Source organism: Carcharodon carcharias, chromosome 2, assembly GCF_017639515.1.
Source record: "Carcharodon carcharias isolate sCarCar2 chromosome 2, sCarCar2.pri, whole genome shotgun sequence".
Classification (NCBI taxonomy): Eukaryota; Metazoa; Chordata; class Chondrichthyes; order Lamniformes; family Lamnidae; genus Carcharodon; species Carcharodon carcharias.
In genome coordinates this window covers 101,348,137-101,373,488 of record NC_054468.1, presented here as the reverse complement: position 1 = coordinate 101,373,488, position 25,352 = coordinate 101,348,137, and the positions used below count along the sequence as shown (strand labels likewise).

General features: G+C 42.6%; 1 protein-coding gene across 1 annotated transcript; it reads right to left on the bottom strand.

Moving 5' to 3' along the window:
- Positions 1-857: 857 nt before the first annotated feature.
- LOC121287919 (kyphoscoliosis peptidase-like) lies at positions 858-25,136 on the bottom strand. Its single transcript, XM_041206005.1, has 5 exons — positions 24,971-25,136; positions 10,471-10,588; positions 6,374-6,562; positions 4,004-4,194; positions 858-1,765 (listed from the first exon to the last, which is right to left on the bottom strand). Exons 1-5 carry the CDS (start codon positions 25,134-25,136, stop codon positions 858-860), a joined length of 1,572 nt encoding a protein of 523 aa, XP_041061939.1.
- Positions 25,137-25,352: the final 216 nt, after the last annotated feature.

Here is a 25,352-nt window from a genome sequence, read left to right as displayed (position 1 = left end):
CATGAACAAGATGAGCTCAGAGGGTGCAGGAAGGCAGATAAGAGAGAAAGTAGAGAAAGATGTAAGTTCAGGATTAGGGCAGCGTGAGCAGAAATTTCCTTCAATTAAGTAATGGGAAGACCAAAACCATTATCCTTGGCCTTGTCACAAACTCAGTTCCCTAACCAACAGTTCCATCCTTTTGTCTGTCTGCAGTCTGAGGATGAATCAGATCTTTGACTGTGAGCTGAACCTCTGACCACTTATCCTCTCCATTGCCAAAACTGCCTACTTCCATCTCCTTAACATCTCTCTCTCTCTCCTCCTTTAAAATGCTCTTTCAAACCTACCTGGGTAATTAATTCTCTGGTTACTGGCCCGAACATCACTTTAAGTGGCTTGGTATCACATTTTGTTGAGAATGCTCCTGTCAATCACCTTGGGATGTTTTTCTACGTTAAAGGTGTTATATAAATGCAAGTTATTGATGTTGCTGTACATAAATTAGCCGCTTTGTCTCTCAACATTACAACAGTGACTATACTTCAAAAGTAATTTATTAGCTCTGAAATAATTTTGGGCATTCTGAAAACATAACAGACAAATATAATTTCAAATTCTTTCTTCTTCTTCTGAGAACTTCATTTTTTGTCCGAAAGTTGAATGAAGAAGCTATAAGCTACTGTCAATCTGTCACATCTCAAAGGGTGACAACTGTCCATTGCAAAGGTAGTGCCACACTACAAAACATATTTATTATCTTTAGACAGGCTTTCAGATGAATCACACGTGTTTTTATTACTAATAGCAAGGCAGCATCATTTTTGCTAGTAATGCTAACAACAACAGGTATTCATTGCTTTCAAACCATGTCCAGGCTATGAGTCCGCTATCTCATATTGAAGGGCGAATGTAAACTTAGTGTCAAACATTTTGTCTGAAACTCCAACACTAAGGTACTTTGATTCTTGTGTAAGACACTTTCCTTCCCAATAGCCCTCCTTTGTCATGCTCAGTGGACAAGTTGTTTTACCATGAACGAGAACCTTTCTCACGTGAGGGATTTTCAGCTTGAATGTCACCATCTGGTTACGTGGCAGAATCCCAGAGAGGGGCTCGACTAATTCACATCCATCAGTCCAGGAGCTGAAAATTTTAGGGAAACCCGGCCAGTGGACATTCCGATTTGGACATGAGATCAAGTATTCACACACGTGGTCATGTGTAGGGGTGCGCTTTTTCTTTTCCTTGGCAAAGATTGCAAAAACATAAAGACCGGCTGCAGGGAGATGGATCTGGAATTCTACCCAATTGCCTTGCTGATTTTTAAAGATGTGATTTCTCATGACCTCATCTGACAATTGAACTTCGTCACTTGACAGTTTGCTAGTGAAAGTGAGATCTCTGTTCAGCATAAACCTTATTTTGATTTTGCCATCATCGCAGTAAATAATGGGCTCAGGATGTGAGGGCCGAAGAAGGCCCTTGTTCTCAGTAATCCAACTAGGACCCAAAGGATTGTGAAATGACTTTGGTAGTTTAAAGTTTTCATCAATAAAATCACATTTAATCAAATATGCACATATAAAGGAATATGTCTCCTCTTCAGACTTCAACAGTTTGGCATAGATTTTTAACTTGAATTCTCCAGTCTTTTCAGGAAGAACCTCTAGCTTCATGCCAAATTTAGTTATGGTTAAGATAGCGCAGTCCTTTTTACCATCCAGATTGAACATGAAGTATGTTGGATATTGACCTTCCACATTGATGATAACTCTTCCGTTCACTGTTTGAAATGATTAAGAATTAGTTTAGCAAGTTAGAGATGCCTGCATTGGTGAATTGTATGATGGTCTTCTGTTGGTTTTCAATATGGTGCTAGCTATGTTAGCATAACTTTGCTGCCGTTATCTTAAACCTAGTGTACTGCTGACTCCCACACTTTCATAACAAGGTTTAGTATGTATACTTTTTGATGCCTTGGTGTGAGAGACCTGAAGTAACAGGACATCACTTTACTAATTAACCTGCATTAATTCTAGGGCTTTTGTTACTGTAATTGAGCAAGTTACACATAGGATGAATAGACAGTGCTCTGTGTGCATTACCTGGGTAACCTTCTGTGATAACAGGTAATAATTAAGTTGTTCTTTCTGTTAATTTTTGAACAATGACTCTTTGCTGCTATGGGTTATAACCTCATTTTAAACCTAAATGACATCAAGTTCAGTTAATTTTTTCAGTGCTGCTCAGGATGACTGTGCCCATGCACTGCTATCCTTGTTGATGGTACAGCTCAGGGCTAAGCTTGAGACTTCCTGTCACTCTCAGCCCTGAGGTTTGAGATCAAGTCCCATTCCAGAGACTCGAGCCTGAAATCTAGGCTGACACTCCAGTGTGGTACTGAGGGAGTGCTGCACTGTTGGAGGCACCATCTGCCAAACACTAAACAGAAGCACTGTCTGTTTTCCTAGGATACAAATCCCATGGCAGTATTTTAAAGAAGAGCAGAAGATTTCTACCTCATGTCCTGGCTAATGGAAAAAGGCACATTATAAATGCAAGTTCTTTCTTTTTTCCTGTTGTGTATATCGGGACTGCACTATGTGACCTGTATGCATATAAGCTGGTGTTTCCTGAAAACAAGCACTGAAAAGCAGTGCAAGCAGGAAGCAAATTTCTCTGCCTGAATTTTCCCATTTTTTTACACTAATTCTGCATGACTTCTGACAAAGTCCTCTATTGCTCATTAATGTAACCTCGGCCCAACTACTCCCTCCACCAGTCAAAAGTGCATTTCATGAGAATTTCCTGAATTCACTTCTGCTCCAAGAAGGCTAAGCATTCCCACTTCAAATTCCAGGCACAACAGAATCAAAGTATATATTTTCTAACGTCTTTTGTTGATTGAAAACTTCAGCAACTTTTTCTCAAATTTTATTTCAAAGATCCAAAGTGCATTTTCTGTACTTTTGAATGAAACTTTATAACATCAGGGTGACTTGCACTAAAAGTTGAAATACTTCCACAATTGTATTTTCTTAATCATGCCATGTTTAGTGTGCCAATTAGCGCATGAAAATGAAAGACGAAGGCCAACTACTAAGAGAGAATATGAAGTAAGTTCAGCACATTGGGCCCTGATTGTTTATATTGTTATGACCGATGCAGTTGGTAAAGGCTGAGTTATTTAAAATCCTGGAGGGAAACTTTAAACAACTGTCATAACCTATAATTTTAATTGGTATGTTTGAGATGTAGCTCTGAATTCAGGAATAAAAACCACCAAGCCTCATGAGGTTTTTTATATAAATTAAATTAAACCTTTATTCATTTATAGCCTTATGCTAATGAGGTTCTCAGGAAATTTTGGCATAACCTGTGGATGTGCTGGTTCAAAATGTTCCAGAGCCAATGTGTCTTTGATATTTAGAAAGAATAGTATATACATTGTAGAATGTTCATTCATTACTGTTTCATCCTTTCTGGCTTTATTGTGGAGTTCTGAATAATCTCAGTTCAAGTAAACTAGGCAACAGGCATGGAAGCCAGGCCTGAATTTCCATCTGAGCTGATTTCACTAATAGACATCTCCAGTTCAGTCCAATTTTGCCAATTTGTGATCTGATTGTTAATGCCACAGACTCATTGTCGCAGTGTTATATTTGGACTGGAGTTGAGATGTCTGACCAACTGATTTGAAAGAGAAACTTCTAACCAGAATGATTGCTGCTGAATTACACATCTAGACCCCTACCCACTGCGGGCAAGAATCTAGCCTTGTCTGATTGACAATATAATTAATTCTCTCATTCTGTCTTTCATTTCTCTTGCTCTCTATCTCACTCATTCCGTCTTTATCTCGATCTCTCTTTCTTGCTTTATCTCACTCTCTTCATCTCCCTCTCTCTCATCCAACCTTATTTCCTTCTCTCTCTCTTTCTCTCTCTTTCTCTCCCTGTTTCCCTCATTCTCTTCCTTCCCAATGATCCCTTGTTTCAAATTATCGTACGATTCTGTTTACCTGTGGACACCACCTGTACGTCTGGATGGATGTATGTCAGACCAATATCATAAAACTCTCCAGTCCTAAATACCATATTTTCAAATATTTTGAGGGGAATCTTTGGAGATATCAGCTGCCATTTTTCATCGATGGGAAAATGATTATTGATGAAAAGTGTAGGATGAGTAAAGAAATAAAATTCAACATACCTGCAATATAAAGATAGAGCATCTTAAAATCATATGAAATAAAATCCCTGAGTAACACTGGAAAATAGCAGCAGCTATTCTTGCACTGAGATGGATTTGGGATTCATGTTTAACCTTCTTCAGTGAATTTCATCGCCTGTACAAGTGAAGCCACATCTCGCACTCATCAATTACTCTTTCACCAATGGTGCACACAGCACTTGCACAATTCAAAACTTCAGAAGATTTCTAGGATGGGGAGGGGGATGGTTATATCAAATACACCACTACCCCCAAACTCCAAAGCATCTGAATATGACCACTTACATCACCAATCATTCTAGTAGCTTTGCACTGCTAAATTTGCCCTTGAGGTACACAGATAGTTTAGTTAGAAAAGGACAGATAAATTTGAAGCAGCAAGTTTGGAGAATGGGAAATAAGGGGGCTCACCTGTATGTCCCAAGTCCCATGGAGGAGGTCATGCTGCCGTTATCGAAACAGTCATTTCCAAGACTGTGGCTACAGGCAGGGCAGAAATCATTGAAGGTGGCAGTGTCCTCATTACGAATCTTTCTTCTCACATCCCACCTCCTCCCTCATCCTACAATCTCTGCTAATTTACAAGCTTCAGATGCTGTGGCAGGAACCTTTTGGCTTCTCCCCATTCCCCACACCAAAACTTACCCTTGTGCTTTTCTCCTTGCAGATCTCCTGACCAGGCAGTGGTGGTTCAGAAGAAGAGAGTGATGATGAAGTCACAACATCATCACACAATTTCACTTTTGCAACCACCAGCTCAGGTCCTGACAGAGTGCATAGCTTCAAGGGTAGATTAGAGGTGGGATGTGCATGTGGTGAGGCACTGGGAATGAGTGGCTGGTAGCTATGGCAGGAGGCAAGGACAATGCAGGTGCCAGCTCACCAGAGGGTGAAGTCACACACGAGCTTGGCTGAAGAGGGCTCAGGTAAACACTTTGATGGGGCAAGCTACAGAAGAAAGCTGATGGATATGTATGACTAAACACCTAGTGCATTGGGAAGCCTGCCAGACAGCCTGTGTTCGATATCAAGCAGTACAGAGGAGCCCAGCACCAACTTGGCACACGAATTTGCACAGAACCCTTTCAAGCATTGAGGTGGTTGCCAACTATATCAGTACACTTGTGGCCTCTGTTCATTCTTCCAGTCACGAAACATTCCAAGGGGAATGGATATAAGTACATCCAAATCTGGGAGCAACTGATTTGTACAGAAACCTTGAAGTCAGGACAAATTCCTTCAGCACCTGTCATACTACTTCCCTGTTGACTATAGCAAATTGTAATGACTATACAAAACACCAAAATCTTGTGGAATCTTAACAGCCAGAAAAATCAACCAGCAACTGACCTGTGAGTGGCTGATGTGCCCTTTATGTACCACTGGTGGGTGTTCTTCCTGTTGCTGAAAGTGTGTTCAGCTGTGTGAGGTTAAGAGAGGACATTAGCTGGAGTGTTGAGCTCCAAAATGGCATCACTGGAGAAACCCCAGCATTGCACACTGATTGTCTTTGCGTTCTTCCAACTCTGCCTGTGTCCGGAATGGGCACGAACCCTTTCACCATATGGCATCTAGTGTGATTTGGCCCAAAAAATACAGCAGATGCTATTTGAAGCTCTAAAGCCCCTGTCATCATCTGAGAAACAGGCACGACAATCTCCATTTTTCCACCAGTGTCCATCTATTGTATGAAAATAGTGTCATAACTGGGGGATACAATGCATGGAACCATAAAATACCGAAATCCAGTTTTTAATGCAGTTTTCAATGCATTCAGCCCCACCTTTAGGGGAAAGAGACTGAATAGAGATGAGTTATTCCCCACAGAGTACCGTGTTGGAGGTGAGTTTCTTGGGATTACTGTGCCATCCCTGTTTGCTGTTTACAGAACAACAATAGCAGAGTCCTGCAAATGAGACACCTGTGTCCAGTCTTGGGCAAAAACAAAGAGACCTCAATAAAAGGGAAAGATGACAAAATACATATATTCACACAAAACATTTGCAGCCAGGAGGAGCATGTCCAAGCATTGCATCTTGTTTCCCTCAGAGTACAAGGTTAAAATATCCATATGTTGACATTGCTTTATGCTTTCTGTGCCTGGTGATGTAGAAATGGGTGAATGTAGAAATTGCATGAAGTAAAAGACAAGACTTACTTGAAAGTAAACTTGGTGCAGGTCTCATTAACGTGGCCTGCTCCCCAAGTGCTGTCGAGAAGGTGCCATTTCCCATCCAGGAACACAGCATTCCATGCGTGGTCAGCTTCCCCCACAAACTTCTTTCCAATATCATAATTGTAACCTTTGGAGTATCCTTCGATTGTGGTACACTCTATACCTGCAAAACTAATTTGTTGGCATACAATGTATCATCAATCATCAACCACATCCAGCTTTTTTTTTGATTTGAGAAACTTGTGTACAGCAAAGTGAATTGTGTCTGGTAGCACTGGGATTTGATAAAGGTTGGGGAGAATGTGAGATCAGTCACCTGAGGAATGCCTAGTTGGGTTTGACAAGTCTGTAGATTGTAGGAGGAAGGGCTACTTCAGGAGCTTTTTTTTATTCATTTACGGGGTGTGGGCTTTGCTGGCTGCCCAGCATTTATTTCCCATCCTTAACTGCCCTTGAGAAGGTGGTGGTGAACTGCCTTCTTGAACCGCTGCAGTCCATGTGGTGTAGGTACACCCACAGTGCTGTTAGGAAGGGAGTTCAAGGATTTTGACCCAGTGACAGTGAAGGAACTTTGATATATTTCGAATTCAGGATAGTGAGTGGCTCGGATGGGAACTTTCAGGTGGTGGTGCTCCCATATGTCTGCTGCCTTTGTCCTTCTAGATGGTAGTGGGTCGTGGGTTTGGAAGGTGCTGTCGAAGGAACCTTGGTGAATTCTTGCAGTGTATCTTGTAGATGGTACACACCGCTGCTACTGTGCATCAGTGGTGGAGGGAGTGAATGTTTGTGGATGTGGTATGAATCAAGCGGGCTGCTCTGTCCTGGATAGTGTTAAGCTTCTTGAGTGTTGTTGGAGCTGCACTCATCCAGGCAAGTGGGGATTTTTCGATCACATTCCTGACTTGTGCCTTGTGGATGGTGGACAGGCTTTGCGGGGTCAGGAGGTGAGTTAGTTGCCACAGGATTCCTAGCCTTTGACCTGTTCTTGTAGCCACAGTATTTATATGGTTAGTCCAGTTCAGTTTCTCATCAATGGTAACCCCCCCAGGTTTAGTGGGGGTTGGGGGGGGAAGGGGGGATGCAGATCAGCGATGGTAATGTCATTGAATGTCAAGTGGAAATGGTTGGACTCTCTCTTGTTGAAGATGGTCATTGCGTGACACTGTGTGGCATGAATGTTACTTGCCACTTACCAGCTCAAGCCTGAATGCTATCCATGAAAAAAGTACAGGCCCCAAGACCAATCTTAGTGTGATTCCACACAGCATCTCAACACCTGTCCGCTAGCCAGACATCATGTTTGGAAGCTACAGCCAATTTCTGATATATTATCAAGTTTTACCTTGTTGTTGTCAATAGTACCCCTGATATCATTGGAGCCCACTGGTTTTTCTGAATGCCCTTTAATTTAAACTCACCGCTCCAATTCCACCCAGAATTTTACTAATAATCTCAGCTCATTAATGAGGTCAGAAGTAAATTTCATCTGCATTTAATCTCATGAGCTCATCTTGCAATTTCATTCATTAATGTATCCTCCTGACATTTCCTTTGTATTCAGTTTATTTTATTTTTTTCTTTCCTGTTTATTTAACTGCTGCATACCCTGCCACGTGTATACCCATTCCACCAACTTGTCTATGCCCTTTAGGAGTCCTATACTATCCTCCTCACATTTCACAATGCTCCCAAGTTCTGTATCATCCACAAAGTTTGAAATTGTGCCCTGTATACCAAGTTCTAGGTCATTAATATATATCAGGAAAAGCAAGGGTCAGTGTAATTCTTAGCACAATCACTGACAACCAGTTTAAGATTATCAGTCAGGCTTTCAGTGTGGCTCACTTACACATGCTAGAAGCTACATATATTTACATAGAATATTTGCAGACAGAAGGAGCATGTACAAGTGCTGTGGCTTTTTCAACTAAACAAAAGCTTAGGGCACAGCCATTCCTCATGGCAATGCCTTCACCAATCAGAGTTGACCTGCCTGGTTTGAATTTAAAAAGCTTGGCAGTAATTTGTTCCCTGGTGCTTTCTCAAGGGCAATGTCTCTTCCCATCAGAATCCACTTGCTAGCCAATCAGCACTCTCATCTCATGCAGCATAAATGATTGCTCTCTTTACAATTGGTATTCTTGCAACTATCCTGATGAGTGCAAGACAAAAAGCTTTGATAGCATCTACTAAAAACTGTCCTCCAGCCCAAAAAACATCCATTGACTACTTAGCCTCTGTTTCTTGTCACTCAGCCAATTCCTTATCATTGTTGCTACCTTCCCTTTTATTCCATGAGCTATAAATTTGTTCACAAGTATGGCACTGTGTCGAATGTCTTTTGGAAGTTCATGTATACAACATTGCCCTCATCAACCCTCTCTGTTACCTCTGAAAAAAACTCCAAGTTAGTTAAACACGATTTTTGCTGAAGAAATCCATGCTGGCTTTCTTTCATTCACCCACATTTGTTCATGTGACTATTAATTTTGTACTCTGTTATTGTTTCTAGAAGTTTCCCCGCCATCAAAATTAAACTGACTGGCCTATAGTTGCTGAGCTTATCTTTACACCCTTTTAAGAACAAGGATGTAACATTTGCAATTCTCCAGTCCTCTGGCACTACTCCTGAGTCTAAGGAAGACTGGAAAATTATGGCCAGTGCCTCCACATTTTCCACTCTCACTTGCCTCAGTATCCTTGGATGCATCGCATCCAGTCATGGTGCCTTATCAACTTTAAGTATAGGCAGGCCTATCCAAAACCTCCTTATCAATTTTAAATCCTTCTAGTGTCTGAATTACCTCTTTCACCATGACCTGGGTAGCATGTTATCCCTTCCTAGGTAAGGACAGATGCAAAGTATTCATTTAATACTTCAGCTGTGTCCTATGCCTCCATGTGTAAATATTTTCTTTGATTCCCTAAAAAGTGCCATGAAATGTTTTAGATCCATCTGAGTGTGCAGACAAAGCTTTGATTTAGTGGAACAAAAACAGAAAATGCTGGAAAAGCATTTCTGCAGAGTTGGGGATCTCCTCACCTTGATCAGTCCAATCTTCAAGATTTTAAAACCCAAACTTGGCATCACCTACACAGCTTCTCTGCTGCGATGCTCAATAGTATCAGAACCTTGCCTCTTCACAAAGGAAGTTTTCAACAGCATATAGCGAGGCAAGCAAAGGGAGAAAGCACTTTAAGGCAAAGGATTGCAAAATTAGTGCAATGTAAAAAGGGAGATTCAGGACATTGAACAAAGGATGTTGGTGTATTAGGAGAATCTAGACATTCAAGAATGAAGCTGTTAAGATTTAAAGCTTCAAATTGAGTCCGTAAGACAGTTTGATCAATGTGAGTTACTACTTGAAAGGTTAAAGTTGAAGGCATGCCAATTGGAAAGCAGAAGACAGAGGAAAGGGAGTATCATATTATAATTCCTCAGCCGGAAAATGGACCACCCAGTGTGAAAGAAGGTTGAAAATTTGATCTTGGTGCCTGGTGATTCTGGTGAATAAAGAATAAAACTCTTCATGGTTATATTTCTGATCATACTTTTGTGTCCCATCCCTACTGATAATGGACTGAATGAGGGAGAGGACAGTATGAGGTTCTGCTGTGATATCCACCCTTCACTAACCCTTATATCTTCCAGACATTCTTTACAATGAATCATCAGAGAGCTTGCCTCTGAGTCAAAGGAACCCACTCCTTGACGTGAGCATGTAATCTAGGCTGAAACTGCAGTACAGTGCTCAGGGAATGTTGCCTGGTCACCTTTGGATGTAACATTCACCAAGTCTGCTCGGGTTCAGGTAGATGTTAAAGATTGTGTGGCACAATTACAAGAAGCTCAGACATTGTAGGCTTCACAATCTTGCTGTAGGTGCAATGGAATGGAATATCCACCCTCCCACTGAGCCTAACCCTGAATTGAAAATTCAAAGAGGATGTAGGGAGGTCCCAGGGCCTCAGTTCACTGAGGAAGCAAGTTTATAGCAATTCAAACAGATTAGCAAAAAGAGGACAAGGAAAGCTAGTGAGGGAAAAAGAGTACAGATGGAAATGAAGCAAAATGTTACCTGCACATTTGACAAAAGAGACCTGAATATCCAGCACACACTGCTTTTCCAGTCTTCAATACATCATTGGGGCCATCGTGTTTCAGGTCCTTGTTGTGATATCCCTTCACGTCATATTCTGCAAAGATATTAAAGCACTGGCTACTATTTCTTCCGGCAATTAATAATCAAATACATTATAGAAACTGTCAGCTCTGATAATGTGGCACAGAAATTGAAAGTATTAAAAATAGGCATACTCAAAAAACCCAAAAATACTATTGGTAGCTAGGTCACTTGTTATTACAGAAAGATAGGAAGAGTAAGAGGAGGTTAGATAATTAATTGTTAAATGTAGAACTTAATCTCAGAAGTGACAGTAACTCAGAACTCATAAGCAGTACATTGAGAAGTGATTTATGGAGGTTTAGTCCTCATCTTTCAATAAGCAAAGATCAGTTGCACAGCACTGATCAAACTTCTGAAAAATGTTGCAAAACACATCATACAAATTACTTTTTAGTGTAGACCTTTTGAGGTTGGTAGACACAGTGGCCAAGGTGAAGCTGAATCCTTTAAGAATAAAAAACAAAAACAGAATTACCTGGAAAAACTCAGCAGGTCTGGCAGCATCGGCGGAGAAGAAAAGAGTTGACGTTTCGAGTCCTCATGACCCTTCGACAGAACTAGGAATAATCACGAGGACTCGAAACGTCAACTCTTTTCTTCTCCGCCGATGCTGCCAGACCTGCTGAGTTTTTCCAGGTAATTCTGTTTTTGTTTTGGATTTCCAGCATCCGCAGTTTTTTTGTTTTTATCCTTTAAGAATAAGCCTAATTACTGTTAACGAAACAACAAGTGAGGTCAGGGTTTAAATGCACCTCGGTCTGTGGGTTGCACTTTATTTTTGTATTTTCTACAAGTGCAATTTTAAGGACATTTATAAGCTGACAGATGTACTGGCTCCTATGTAAATTCAATTGTCTCTACATTTTTTAAATTGCCAGAAACACTTTCATTTAGTTCTTCAAGGGCAATGGAAATAATTATGACAGAAAAGAAATGCTAGACTATTGTTGTTAGATTATATAGTATAGTACTTTAGTAATGGCTATTAATCTTGTTAATCCATCGTCAAAGATTCAGTGTGACTAGGATCAATTGACTGAAATTCAGGGGTGAGAATGAATCTATTAACCTGTTTACAGGTTCCCCTTTATCCAGATTGCTTGTTACTTCCTCAAAGACTTCTAATAAATGAATAGTCGTTTGGTAGTACAGAACTTAATTATTGCTGAGAAAAGAGACATGTTGAAGCTTTTCATCTTGCATTCATCTGTCCACCTCGCAAGAATACCAATATAAGGGGAAAACTACAATTTATACTGTATGTGAAGAGAGTGCTGATTGGTTGGCCAATAGCATTGCCATGGAGAATGCACTAGTGATGGTGACTGACAGTTAGCTGCCAAACATTGTTGAAATTTAAACCAAGCAGCTTGACCCTGATCGGTCAAGGCATTGCTCTGAGGAATGAGTCAGTGAATGGCTGTCACTTATTTTGTTTAGCTGAAACAGGAACAATGTGTGTACATGTTTTTTCTGTCTGCAAAGAACAGGACCTTGTGTATTAATAATTGTCAGCCTATAGTTCTAATAATTTTATCCATGCTCTTTCCCTAGTGATTGTAATTATTTTAAGCTCCTTCTCCCCTTTCACCTCTTGATTTACAATTATTTCTGGGATGTTATTTGTATCATGCACAGTAAAGACAGGCACAAAGTATCTGTTCAACACTTCTGCCATTTCCGTTTTTTGAATCTTAATTCCCATTCTCACTCTCTAGAGCAGGCGTGGGGAACCACCGGCCCAGGGACTGGATCTGGCCCGTTGCACTTTTTCATCTGTCCCGCGATGAGATTTCAAAATCTGGCCTCCACTTCTGCCCCCCCTCACCCCGCATCCTGCACTCTGGGCCATCTGCTGCCATGTTCAGATGCCTCAGCCTCAGCTGCAGTCACCAGAGGCCCAGGCTGTGGAGAGAGAGAGAGGCCCGAGATCCAGGAGCAGGGGTGTAGGGCAGGGATGGGAAGCTGCCAGCTGCCAATTGGGTGGTGAAGTGAGAGTAATCCAGTGCAGACGAGAAAGGGAGCAGGATACCCAGTTCCATCAGTGGCTCACTGCCCCCCTCCCCCAGTCCCAGCTCCATTGGTGTCCTAGGACAGGGGCTCAGCCCCTGCAGACTGAGGAAGAGGCCCAGGCTCCAGGCCTAGATGCAGCCTCAGGCCGGGGTTTGGCCAGAGCCTTGGGTTGTCGAGTCGCTGCCCTGGGCTGGTTTGGGGGTGAGACAAAGTAAGAAAGGAGAGGGAGAAAGTGAAAGAGAGAGAGAGAGCGAGAGACAAAGTGGGGAAGGAGAGAAAGAGAGACAGACGGAGAGAATGGGAAAGGAAAGCAAACAAAAAGTTGAGCTGAATTTCAGGTATGCTGTAATTGAGACACAGAAACTGTGCTACCCTGAGCTGTTTTGGTGATTTACTGTTAACTAATTTGAATTTACACAGTATTTCTGTTATATTCAGCCGATCCAAATCTTGGAAACCAAGGACCTCAAGCTCAATGCTTTTGAGCAGGTTGAAGATAGCACACCAACAAGACCCGGTCAGTGAGGACTTTCTCCATTCCACACATACCGTTCGTCATTTTAGAAATAGTTCGACGAGCTGATGTGTTAAATGACACACGGTGATGTTGGGCGTGTCCTGACGTCACCGTGTGCCATTCTGATCTTCTGTTCACTGGGCATGCACTGGAGTCAGCTGCATGCCTGCCGAACTGTCAAAGGCCTGTTAAGGCCATTAACGAACTAATTGAAGAACTTGCCAGGGTTGCTCATCCATCCTTAAGGATGTCGGTCAGGCGAAGAGCCCAGGCGGCCTTCGCATATCTCATGGAACCTCATCCACGGTCAGGATGAGGCTTCATTAGGGGTTTATTAATTCATAAAATGTCTCATGAAAATTCATAAACATGCACCAGCTCATGTGACAATGTCACATGAGGGGACATGTCAGAATAATTTTTTAAATTCTTTTTTCAATTTCTCATTCTGAACTTAATCTCCCTGAGACAGATCCATGCCTCAGAGAGATTTATGTACGTGCCAAAGAGCACAGGCCCCGATTCTCCCTCCTCCCCCCACCCGAACAGGTAGTGCTCAGCACTTCTGGGTGCGCGTCACACTGGGCAGGCCTTAACTGGCCCGCCCACGTAAAATGGTGGCGCGCAGCTGATCGTGGGTGGTGATCGGCTATGCGCCCGACCACGCCTGCTCCCAACTGGCCCGCCTGACGGGGAGAAATTTCTCCCCAGTGTTATGCAAGCCAGTTATGTGGTGAATGAATGTATTGCAAAAAAGCTTAGGCCTCATTCAGAAGGAGAGTTTGTAAAGGAGTGCATCGTTGTGACCGCAGCTTTGCTGGCTCCAGAGAAAAACAAATTATTTGAGAATGTGGGCTTATCTTGCAGGTCCGTGTCAGATCGAATTAATGATATGGCTCAAGACGTTGAGAAGCCTCTGAAAGATTCTGTGGCTGATTTTGAGTTTTACTCTCTGGATAGTGATGAGACAACAGACATAAGAAATACATGCCAACTGGTGATTTTTCTGCACGGAATCAGGGCAGATTCTGAGATTTGAGAGGGTTTAGCTTGCTTTAATAACAATGCATGTCACCGCCAAAGATGAATATATGTTTGAGAAGGTTGTATTGGCAGTGCACGGGCTTCAGTTATCATTTGAAACATTAACTGGGCTTGCTACTGATGGTGCTCCAGCACTGGTTGGATCTCAAAGGGATTAGTTCCTCTAATCAAGAAAGAAATGAATCTCCTCAACCTTGATTGAAGTAAGCTGATTGTATGTCACTGGATCATTCATCAGGAGAATCTGTGTGCACAGTCTGTGTGATGGAGCAACATAATGTCGACAGCAGCATTGAGCATTAACTTCATTAAAAGTAGAGGGTTAAACAGCCACCTGTTTAAGGAGTTACTGAAAGACCTTGAATCAGAGCATGGCGATTTAGTTTACTATTGTGAAGTGTGATGGCTCAGCCGTCTGGTGGGGGGTGGGGGGTTGGGGTGAGGGTGGGGATGGGGGTGGGGGCGGTGGGGTGCGGTATGCTGATGTGGTTTTATGAACTGAGGGACGAAGCAAAACTTTTCATGGAGACAAAGGGAAAACCTGTGGCCGAGCTGAGTGACAACAAGCGGCTGTGTGATTTGGCTGTCATTACACAGCGTCCGTCTGAGCTCACTGTTAAATTGCGAGGGCCTAACCAACTTATTACTTCCCTTCTTTCAAATAGAAAACCATTTGAAGCCAAATTAAAGTATGGTAAATGCAGCTGGACAAGGGCAACACGATGCATTTTGCTACCCTTCAGAAACAAAACACTGCAGCAACAATGGAGTACCCCAAATTTACTTCACAAATGTCATGAGCGATTTCAAAACATAAAAGTGAAGGACCTGGAATTAGACATTTTTGCCATGCTGCTCTGTATTGAAGCGGTCGATGTACCTGAAGACCTTCAACATGAAGTTATAGAGCTGCAAAGCAACATTGAATGTGAGGCTAAATAAGATAACCTGCCTCTGCTGGAATTAAACAGACTTCACTTAGGTGCTGACCAATTTCCAAACTTGAGGAGACTGAAAATGGCAATGCTGTTTGGAATGACATACTGCTGTGAGCAGCTTTTCACAAAACTTTCTTTCACCAAAAATGATCCCTGTACCAGATTAACTTGAAAAGCCAGTTGTGAGAAGCAACATCATCAGTGCCAGCAGATATAACTAGGCTCATTAAGGAAAAGAAAACTCAGCCATTGCATTAAAGCAGTGGGTGAGTTGATCGTTACTGTAATCTCTCTAAAAAAACTAAATTAAACTGGCATTTGTGTTTGTGTGACCTACGACTGATTTTGTCTATGTGTAAATGTTCTATGACTGATTTTGTCTGTGTGAATGTTCCACGACTGATTTTGTCTGTGGGAGTGGCCCACGACTGATTTTGTGTATGTGTGAATGGCCCACGACTGATTTTGTCTGTGTGAAAGCCCCACGACTGATTTTGTCTGTGAGAGTGGCCCATGACTGATTTTGTGTATGTGTGAATGGCCCACGACTGATTTTGTATATGTGTGAATGGCCGATGACTGATTTTGTCTATGTGTGAATGACCCATGACTGATTTTGTCTATGTGTGAATGGCCCACGACTGATTTTGTGTATGTGTGAATGGCCCACGACTGATTTTGTCTGTATGAATATCCCACGACTGATTTTGTCTGTGAGAGTGGCCCATGACTGATTTTGTTATGTGTGAATGGCCCACGACTGATTTTGTCTATATGTGAATGGCCCATGAATGATTTTGTGTACGTGTGAATGGCTCACGACTGATTTTGTCCGTGGGAATGGCCCACGACTGATTTTGTCTGTGGGAATGGCCAATGATTGATTTTGTGTATGTGTTAGTGGCCCATGACTGATTTTGTCTATGTATGAATGGTCAATGAGTGATTTTGTCTCTGTGTGAGTGGCCCATGATTGATTTTGTCTGTGTATGAATGGTCAATGACTGATTCTGTCTAAGTGTGAGTGGCCCATGACTGATTTTGTCTGTGGGAATGTTCCACGACTGATCTTGTCTATGTGTGAATGGCCCATGAATGATTTTGTCTGTGTGAATGGCCCATGACTGATTTTGTCTGTGTGAATGTCCCACGACTGATTTTGTCTATGTGTGAATGGCCCATTACTGATTTTGTGTATGTGTGAGTGGCCCATGACTGATTTTGTCTATGTATGAATGGCCCATGACTGATTTTGTTTATGTGTGAATGGACCATGACTGATTTTGTCTGTGTATGAATGGCCCATGACTGATTTTGTGTATGTGTGAGTGGCCCATGACTGATTTTGTCTATGTATGAATGGTCAATGACTGATTTTGTCTAAGTGTGAATGGCCCATGCCTGATTTTGTGTATGTATGAATGGTCAATGACTGATTTTGTCTATGTGTGAATGGCCCATGACTGATTTTGTGTATGTGTGAGTGGCCCACAACTGATTTTGTCTGTGGGATTGGCCTACAACTGATTTTGTCTGTGGGATTGGCCTACAACTGATTTTGTCTATGTGTGAATGGCCCATGACTGATTTTGTCTGTGCAAATGGCCCATGACTGATTTTGTCTGTGTGAATGTCCCATGACTGATTTTGTCTGTGTGAGTGGCCCATGACTGATTTTGTGTATGTGTGAGTGGCCCATGACTGATTTTGTCTACGTATGAATGGCCCATGACTGATTTTGTTTACGTTTGAATGGACCATGACTGATTTTGTCTGTGTATGAATGGCCCATGGCTGATTTTGTTTATGTGTGAGTGGCCCATGGCTGATTTTGTCTGTGTATGAATGGTCAATGACTGATTTTGTCTAAGTGTGAATGGCCCATGACTGATTTTGTTTATGTGTGAGTGGCCCATGGCTGATTTTGTCTATGTGTGAATGGCCCATTACTGATTTTGTGTATGTGTGAGTGGCCCACACTGATTTTGTCTGTGGGATTGGCCTACAACTGATTTTGTCTGTGGGATTGGCCTACAACTGTTTTGTCTATGTGTGAATGTCCCACGACTGATTTTGTCTATGTGTGAATGGCCCATTACTGATTTTGTGTATGTGTGAGCGGCCAATGACTGATTTTGTCTATGTATGAATGGTCAATGACTGATTTTGTCTAGGTGTGAATGGTCCATGACTGATTTTGTGTTTGTATGAATGGTCAATGACTGATTTTGTTTATGTGTGAGTGGCCCATGGCTGATTTTGTCTATGTGTGAATGGCCCATTACTGATTTTGTGTATGTGTGAGTGGCCCACACTGATTTTGTCTGTGGGATTGGCCTACAACTGATTTTGTCTGTGGGATTGGCCTACAACTGTTTTGTCTATGTGTGAATGTCCCACGACTGATTTTGTCTATGTGTGAATGGCCCATTACTGATTTTGTGTATGTGTGAGCGGCCAATGACTGATTTTGTCTATGTATGAATGGTCAATGACTGATTTTGTCTAGGTGTGAATGGTCCATGACTGATTTTGTGTTTGTATGAATGGTCAATGACTGATTTTGTCTATGTGTGAGTGGCCCATGACTGATTTTGTCTGTGTATGAATGGTCAATGACTGATTTTGTCTAAGTGTGAATGGCCCATGCCTGATTTTGTCTGTGTGAATGTTCCACGACTGATTTTGTCTATGTGTGAATGGCCCATGACTGATTTTGTGTATGTGTGAGTGGCCCACAACTGATTTGTCTGTGGGATTGGCCTACAACTGATTTTGTCTATGTGTGAATGGCCCATGACTGATTTTGTCTATGTGTGAGTGGCCCATGGCTGATTTTGTCTGTGTATGAATGGTCAATGACTGATTTTGTCTAAGTGTGAATGGCCCATGACTGATTTTGTCTGTGTGAATGTTCCACGACTGATTTTGTCTATGTGTGAATGGCCCATGACTGATTTTGTGTAGGTGTGAGTGGCCCACAACTGATTTTGTCTGTGTGAATGTCCCACGACTGATTTTGTGTATGTGTGAGTGGCCCATGACTGATTTTGTCTGTGTGAGTGGCCCATGGCTGATTTCGTCTATGTGTGAATGGCCCACAACTGATTTTGTCTGTGGGATTGGCCTACAACTGTTTTGTCTATGTGTGAATGGCCCATGACTGAATTTGTCTGTGTGAATGTCCCACGACTGATTTTGTGTATGTGTGAGTGGCCCATGACTGATTTTGTCTGTGTGAATGGCCCATGGCTGATTTCGTCTATGTGTGAATGGCCCACGACTGATTTTGTCTGTGTGAGTGGCCCACAACTGATTTTGTCTGTGGGATTGGCCTACAACTGTTTTGTCTATGTGTGAATGGCCCATGACTGATTTTGTCTGTGTGAATGTCCCATGACTGATTTTGTCTGTGTGAGTGGCCCATGACTGATTTTGTGTATGTGTGAGCGGCCAATGACTGATTTTGTGTATGTGTGAATGGCCCATGCCTGATTTTGTCTGTGTGAATGTTCCACGACTGATTTTGTCTATGTGTGAATGGCCCATGACTGATTTTGTCTATGTGTGAGTGGCCCATGGCTGATTTTGTCTGTGTATGAATGGTCAATGACTGATTTTGTCTAAGTGTGAATGGCCCATGACTGATTTTGTCTGTGTGAATGTTCCACGACTGATTTTGTCTATGTGTGAATGGCCCATGACTGATTTTGTGTATGTGTGAGTGGCCCACAACTGATTTTGTCTGTGTGAATGTCCCACGACTGATTTTGTGTATGTGTGAGTGGCCCATGACTGATTTTGTCTGTGTGAGTGGCCCATGGCTGATTTCGTCTATGTGTGAATGGCCCACAACTGATTTTGTCTGTGGGATTGGCCTACAACTGTTTTGTCTATGTGTGAATGGCCCATGACTGATTTTGTCTGTGTGAATGTCCCACGACTGATTTTGTGTATGTGTGAGTGGCCCATGACTGATTTTGTCTGTGTGAATGGCCCATGGCTGATTTCGTCTATGTGTGAATGGCCCATGACTGATTTTGTCTGTGTGAGTGGCCCACAACTGATTTTGTCTGTGGGATTGGCCTACAACTGTTTTGTCTATGTGTGAATGGCCCATGACTGATTTTGTCTGTGTGAATGTCCCACGACTGATTTTGTCTGTGTGAGTGGCCCATGACTGATTTTGTGTATGTGTGAGCGGCCAATGACTGATTTTGTCTATGTATGAGTGGCCCATGGCTGTTTTTGTCTATGTGTGAATGGCCCATTACTGATTTTGTGTATGTGTGAGTGGCCCATGGCTGATTTTGTCTATGTGTGAATGGCCCATTACTGATTTTGTGTATGTGTGAGTGGCCCATGACTGATTTTGTCTATGTATGAATGGCCCATTACTGATTTTGTTTATGTGTGAATGGACCATGACTGATTTTGTCTGTGTGAGTGGCCCATGGCTGATTTTGTCTGTGTATGAATGGTCAATGACTGATTTTGTCTAAGTGTGAATGGCCCATGACTGATTTTGTGTATGTATGAATGGTCAATGACTGATTTTGTCTATGTGTGAATGGCCCATGACTGATTTTGTGTATGTGTGAGTGGCCCACAACTGATTTTGTCTGTGGGATTGGCCTACAACTGATTTTGTCTGTGGGATTGGCCTACAACTGATTTTGTCTATGTGTGAATGGCCCATTACTGATTTTGTTTATGTGTGAATGGACCATGACTGATTTTGTCTGTGTGAGTGGCCCATGGCTGATTTTGTCTGTGTATGAATGGTCAATGACTGATTCTGTCTAAGTGTGAATGGCCCATGACTGATTTTGTCTGTGGGAATGTTCCACGACTGATTTTGTCTATGTGTGAATGGCCCATGAATGATTTTGTGTATGTGTGAGTGGCCCACAACTGATTTTGTCTGTGGGATTGGCCTACAACTGATTTTGTCTATGTGTGAATGGCTCATGACTGATTTTGTCTGTGTGAATGTCCCACGACTGATTTTGTCTATGTGTGAATGGCCCATTACTGATTTTGTGTATGTGTGAGCGGCCAATGACTGATTTTGTCTATGTATGAATGGTCAATGACTGATTTTGTCTAGGTGTGAATAGCCCATGACTGATTTTGTGTTTGTATGAATGGTCAATGACTGATTTTGTCTATGTGTGAGTGGCCCATGACTGATTTTTTCTGTGTATGAATGGTCAATGACTGATTTTGTCTAAGTGTGAATGGCCCATGTCTGATTTTGTCTGTGTGAATGTTCCACGACTGATTTTGTCTATGTGTGAATGGCCCATGACTGATTTTGTGTATGTGTGAGTGGCCCACAACTGATTTGTCTGTGGGATTGGCCTACAACTGATTTTGTCTATGTGTGAATGGCCTATGACTGATTTTGTCTATGTGTGAGTGGCCCATGACTGATTTTGTCTGTGTATGAATGGTCAATGACTGATTTTGTCTAAGTGTGAATGGCCCATGACTGATTTTGTCTGTGTGAATGTTCCACGACTGATTTTGTCTATGTGTGAATGGCCCATGACTGATTTTGTGTATGTGTGAGTGGCCCACAACTGATTTTGTCTGTGTGAATGTCCCACGACTGATTTTGTGTATGTGTGAGTGGCCCATGACTGATTTTGTCTGTGTGAGTGGCCCATGGCTGATTTCGTCTATGTGTGAATGGCCCACAACTGATTTTGTCTGTGGGATTGGCCTACAACTGTTTTGTCTATGTGTGAATGGCCCATGACTGATTTTGTCTGTGTGAATGTCCCACGACTGATTTTGTGTATGTGTGAGTGGCCCATGACTGATTTTGTCTGTGTGAGTGGCCCATGGCTGATTTCGTCTATGTGTGAATGGCCCACGACTGATTTTGTCTGTGTGAGTGGCCCACAACTGATTTTGTCTGTGGGATTGGCCTACAACTGTTTTGTCTATGTGTGAATGGCCCATGACTGATTTTGTCTGTGTGGATGGCCCATGACTGATTTTGTCTGTGTGAATGTCCCACGACTGATTTTGTGTATGTGTGAGTGGCCCATGACTGATTTTGTCTGTGTGAGTGGCCCATGACTGATTTTGTCTGTGGGAGTGGCCCATGACTGATTTTATCTGTGTGAGTGGCCCATGACTGATTTTGTCTATGTGTGAATGGCCCATGACTGATTTTGTCTATGTGTGAATGTCCCATGACTGATTTTGTCTGTGTGAGTGGCCCATGACTGATTTTGTCTATGTGAGTGGCCCATGACAGATTTTGTCTGTGGGAGTGGCCAATGACTGATTTTGTCTGTGAGTGTGGCCCACGACTGATTTTGTCTGTGTATGTGTGGCCCTTGATAAGAGAAAGGTTCCCCATCCTTGAGCTAGAAGATCAATGCTCAGTTTAACTACACTTTTCCTTTTTAAATACTGATAGAAACTCTTACTATCTGTTTTTACATTTTAACTAGCTTTCTCTTGTACACTAATTTCTCTCTCCTTATCATTTCTTTAGTAATTCTTTGCTAGTTTTTATATTTTGTCTGACCTGCCAAAAATTTTAGGTTTGATTTTTCAGGGAAGGAAAGTTGCCAGTCCTGCCGATAATGACCCCATTTGCACTCAATGCAGTAGACCTTTAATACACTCTGAACTGTCCTAACAACCTATCCTCCCAGTCCTGAGCTGGAGTGTGTGCCTTGATAATGTGTACAACTGGGGTTTGAACCACAATCTTCTGATTGAGAGACAATCATTGAGCCACAGCTGACACACCCAACATTGCTTATTATAACTGATGTTAAAGATTCATCTGTTCTCTGTGGGGAATTTCCAACTGTGAGAAAGCCTTGGAACCATCTGGCACAAGAAGAATATCAACACTGAGCAGCAGTGAGATAATGTGGAGATATAAATCAGGGATAAACCACACCTGAATTCTCCAGAGAGACTCCCATTGCTTAAAGGCTCGAGCACTGTAGCCCCATCACTGCACAGCAAGTATCTTTAAACTGTCCATAGCCCAGTCAGCATTGCTGCTTTTTGACTTTGCTCCCTTATAGATAAGTATGACATAGCATAAAAAGAAATGCAAGTAACCTCTTTCACAGACGATACTAAGCATAACCTAATGAAATAGGTCTTAAGCAAGACCACATGGTCATGTATGGGAACCTACCATTTCTCAGATGGCCAAGGACCTCACCTGCATCATTCTTTGTGGGGATGAATTTATTTATTCTTCTTGGGCATTCACTTATTCCTTTGGCAAGCAACATTCAAAAATGTAGAAGTAATTATGTTCCCAGATTGTGTGCTTTATGTGTATTATTTGAAAGCTTTGCCATTTGGGACTTTGCTTCACCTCCTCAAACATTAATGTAGCCATCAATTTAGTTTTTTGAATATGAAATGATGCATTTTGGTAGAAGGGACAATATAGACTTAATGGCACATCTCTAAAGAATGTGCAGGGACAGAGGGACTGAAGGGTTCATATCATAGCTCTATGAAGGTGGCAGGATATGTTGAAAGAATATTTAGCAAAGCATATAAGATCTTAGGTTTCATAAAAAGAAATATTGATTACAGAGCAGGGAAGTTATGCTGAACTTTTATGGAGATTGGTCAAAGAAAATTAAATGGATATGTAAAGGAAATAAACTCACAGGGCAATGGGGTTAGAGGGGGTAATGGGACTGACTGGATTACTCTATAGAGGAAGGAAATGGACCAGATGGGCTGAGTAGCCTCCTTCTGTGTCAGAATTACTCTGTGATTCTTTGACTTAAATTATGGGAAGCCAAAAGTCTAGCGAGAATGAAGAACTTAGAGACATCAGTATGAGTATTGGGGAAATTAATGGGACAAAGTGGCAACAAATCCCTTAGACCTGACGATCTGCATTCTAGGGTTTTAAAAGAGGTGGCTGCAGAGATAATGGGTGCATTAGTTTTAAGCTTCCAGAATTCCTCAAACTCTAGAACAGTTCCCATGGATTGGAAGGTAGCAAATATAACCTCACCATTTAAGACAGGAGGGAGAAAGATCATGGGGAATTATAGTCCAGTTAGCCTAACATCTTCTGTAGGTAAAAGGCTAGAATCTACTATTCGGGACGTGATATTAGGCTACTTAGAAAACCATAACATGAGTTTGTGAAAAGGAAATCATGTTTGACATCTCCAGTAAGGAGTTTTTTGAGGATGGAACTAGAAGGATGGATAAGGAGGAACCAGTAGATGTAGTGTATTTAGATTAAAATTCCCATGCTTATTTTCAAGTCTTTCCACTGGTTCACCTTTACCTATCACTTCCTCTTTCCTTCTTTAAGACACTGCTTACAACCTACCTTTTGGCAAGGTTTTGTTCATCTGTCCCAATGAGCCGTAACTTCCGATGGAGTGGCAATTGAGTCAGATTGCCATTCCGCTCGAAATTACTTACCTGGAAATCCTGGCAATCCTATCTTGCCTGACCTTTCAGCTCAGGCTGGGAGAGATCTGTGCAGTGCAGCACACTCCCAAGGCCTACGTTTGAGAGCAGCTCATTCGAAGGGAGGTAAGCCGCGCCCCCTTTTTATGGCACTCACTGCCGCAAACCAGGTAGGTTTAAACGTTCAGCTGGGTTTAAAGATCTTTGACAAGCCAGGGAGAGAAGATAAGTGTATAGGGTAAATGGGGAGCATTTGGAGGGTGGAGGTCGGCGTTGTTGGGTCAGGTTGGGTCTGTGGTGGGTTGTAGATGAGTGATTGGGGAGGTCAGCAGTTGAGCCTTGGGTGGGGAGGGCCCTGGCCTGGTTGGGGGTTGGCAGTTGGGTTTTGGGAGGGTGGGAATCGGGGCTGGCTGGAGTGGCGGGGTGGAGGGCCTGGGGCGTGGGGCCAAGGTGGAGAGGAGCATGAGGGAGAGGAGGGTTGTGAGGAAGAGGAGGGGCATGAGGGAGAGGTCAGCAGTCGGGCCTTGGGGGCGAGCTGGCCTGGCCTTTCAGAGGGGGAGGGGTGGTCAGCAGTTGGGTCTTGATGGGGGTATGGAGAGGCCCCTGGGGGTGGGGAGTCCTGTGGGGTGGGGGAAGAGCCCTGTGGGGGTGGGAGTCCCATGGGGTGCGGAAGAGTCCTGTGGGGGTGGGGAGTCCCATGGGGGATGTGTAATCTGCTGGTGGGGGTGGGGGTGGGGGTGTGGGGGGTGTATTTGGAGGTGTAGTCATGTGGAGAGGTAGTTGGGGAGTGGTGGGACTGTTTCCCAGGGGTTGGGACGTGGTGGGAATACCACTGGGGGTCTGTGTGGCACTGCACAATAGTTACCCAGAGGCTAGAAGTGGTTCCAATTCTCCTAACTGTTCTGGGTAACTATTACTGGAACACACTCAGAACCCTCCGAAGTTGTGTGTTTTTAAATCGCATTTTCGGGTGGTTCCCAGTGCAGGGCAATTGTCCAGGGGAAGTTTGAATTTCCCAGGCAATTGCTGTGCAATCTTTACCAGGGAACATTCAGGGGTTGGGGAGGGACAGGGAGGCGGTTCCCCAGCACATCTTTGGGGTACCTCCCAGATACATTGCCCTGGAGCTTGGAAGTTTCTCTTGTGTCTTTGGCAAGTCTTGTGAAGTATCTTGGAATGTTTCACTGTTCGAGGAACTGTGTAAATAGAAGTCTTTGCTGCTGTTATTGTCGAATGGAATGTTGAGCACACCTTGTTTTGTTACAGTTTTGCAGGTAAAATGACAGGGAGGGTAACGATTAATGCACTGTTTGCAGGACAATCTTCAAACAGCTTCTGATAGATGGCACTTACCGTTCTCATCTAGCAGTTAAACTCATATACATTTCATTTGTGATGCAGATAATTCCTGCACAGAATTGTAATGATTACTTAGCTGAATATTTACCAATGTGACAACAAATCCAGATCCATAACAATCTGATTTTCTCCAGATCTGAACTTGCAAACTTCAGCAGTTCATTCACGAGATTTTGCACATTACTTTTGGGATTAACCTGTGAGGACAACAGATATGTAGCGATGAATGCAATCACTATAAATGTTTCAACCATTCCTACCTCAAAGAGTTACATTTGCATCTCCTTTATAACTGTTGGTTAAATATGAACAATACTTTCAGTTTATCATCTAAACAATAAGAAAAAATAAAATTATAAAGATATTTGCCCCTTCAGCAGGTGGAAGGAAATCATTTATCACTTTTAGCAAAACATCCCATACGCTGATCTTTAGTTGTTTGTGATTCATCAAGCCACCTATTGGGAGCT

What these genes read in the sequence shown, in the direction of transcription:
- LOC121287919 (XM_041206005.1), bottom strand. Translation starts at nt 25,136, where the DNA reads ATGGTTGAAACATTTATAGTGATTGCATTCATCGCTACATATCTGTTG. An exon ending in TGCACCAAGTTTACTTTCAA is followed by an intron (nt 4,195 to 6,373) that starts GTAAGTCTTGTC and finishes TTTATATTGCAG; the next exon opens with GTATGTTGAATTTTATTTCT. An exon ending in CGTACAGGTGGTGTCCACAG is followed by an intron (nt 1,766 to 4,003) that starts GTAAACAGAATC and finishes CATTTCAAACAG; the next exon opens with TGAACGGAAGAGTTATCATC.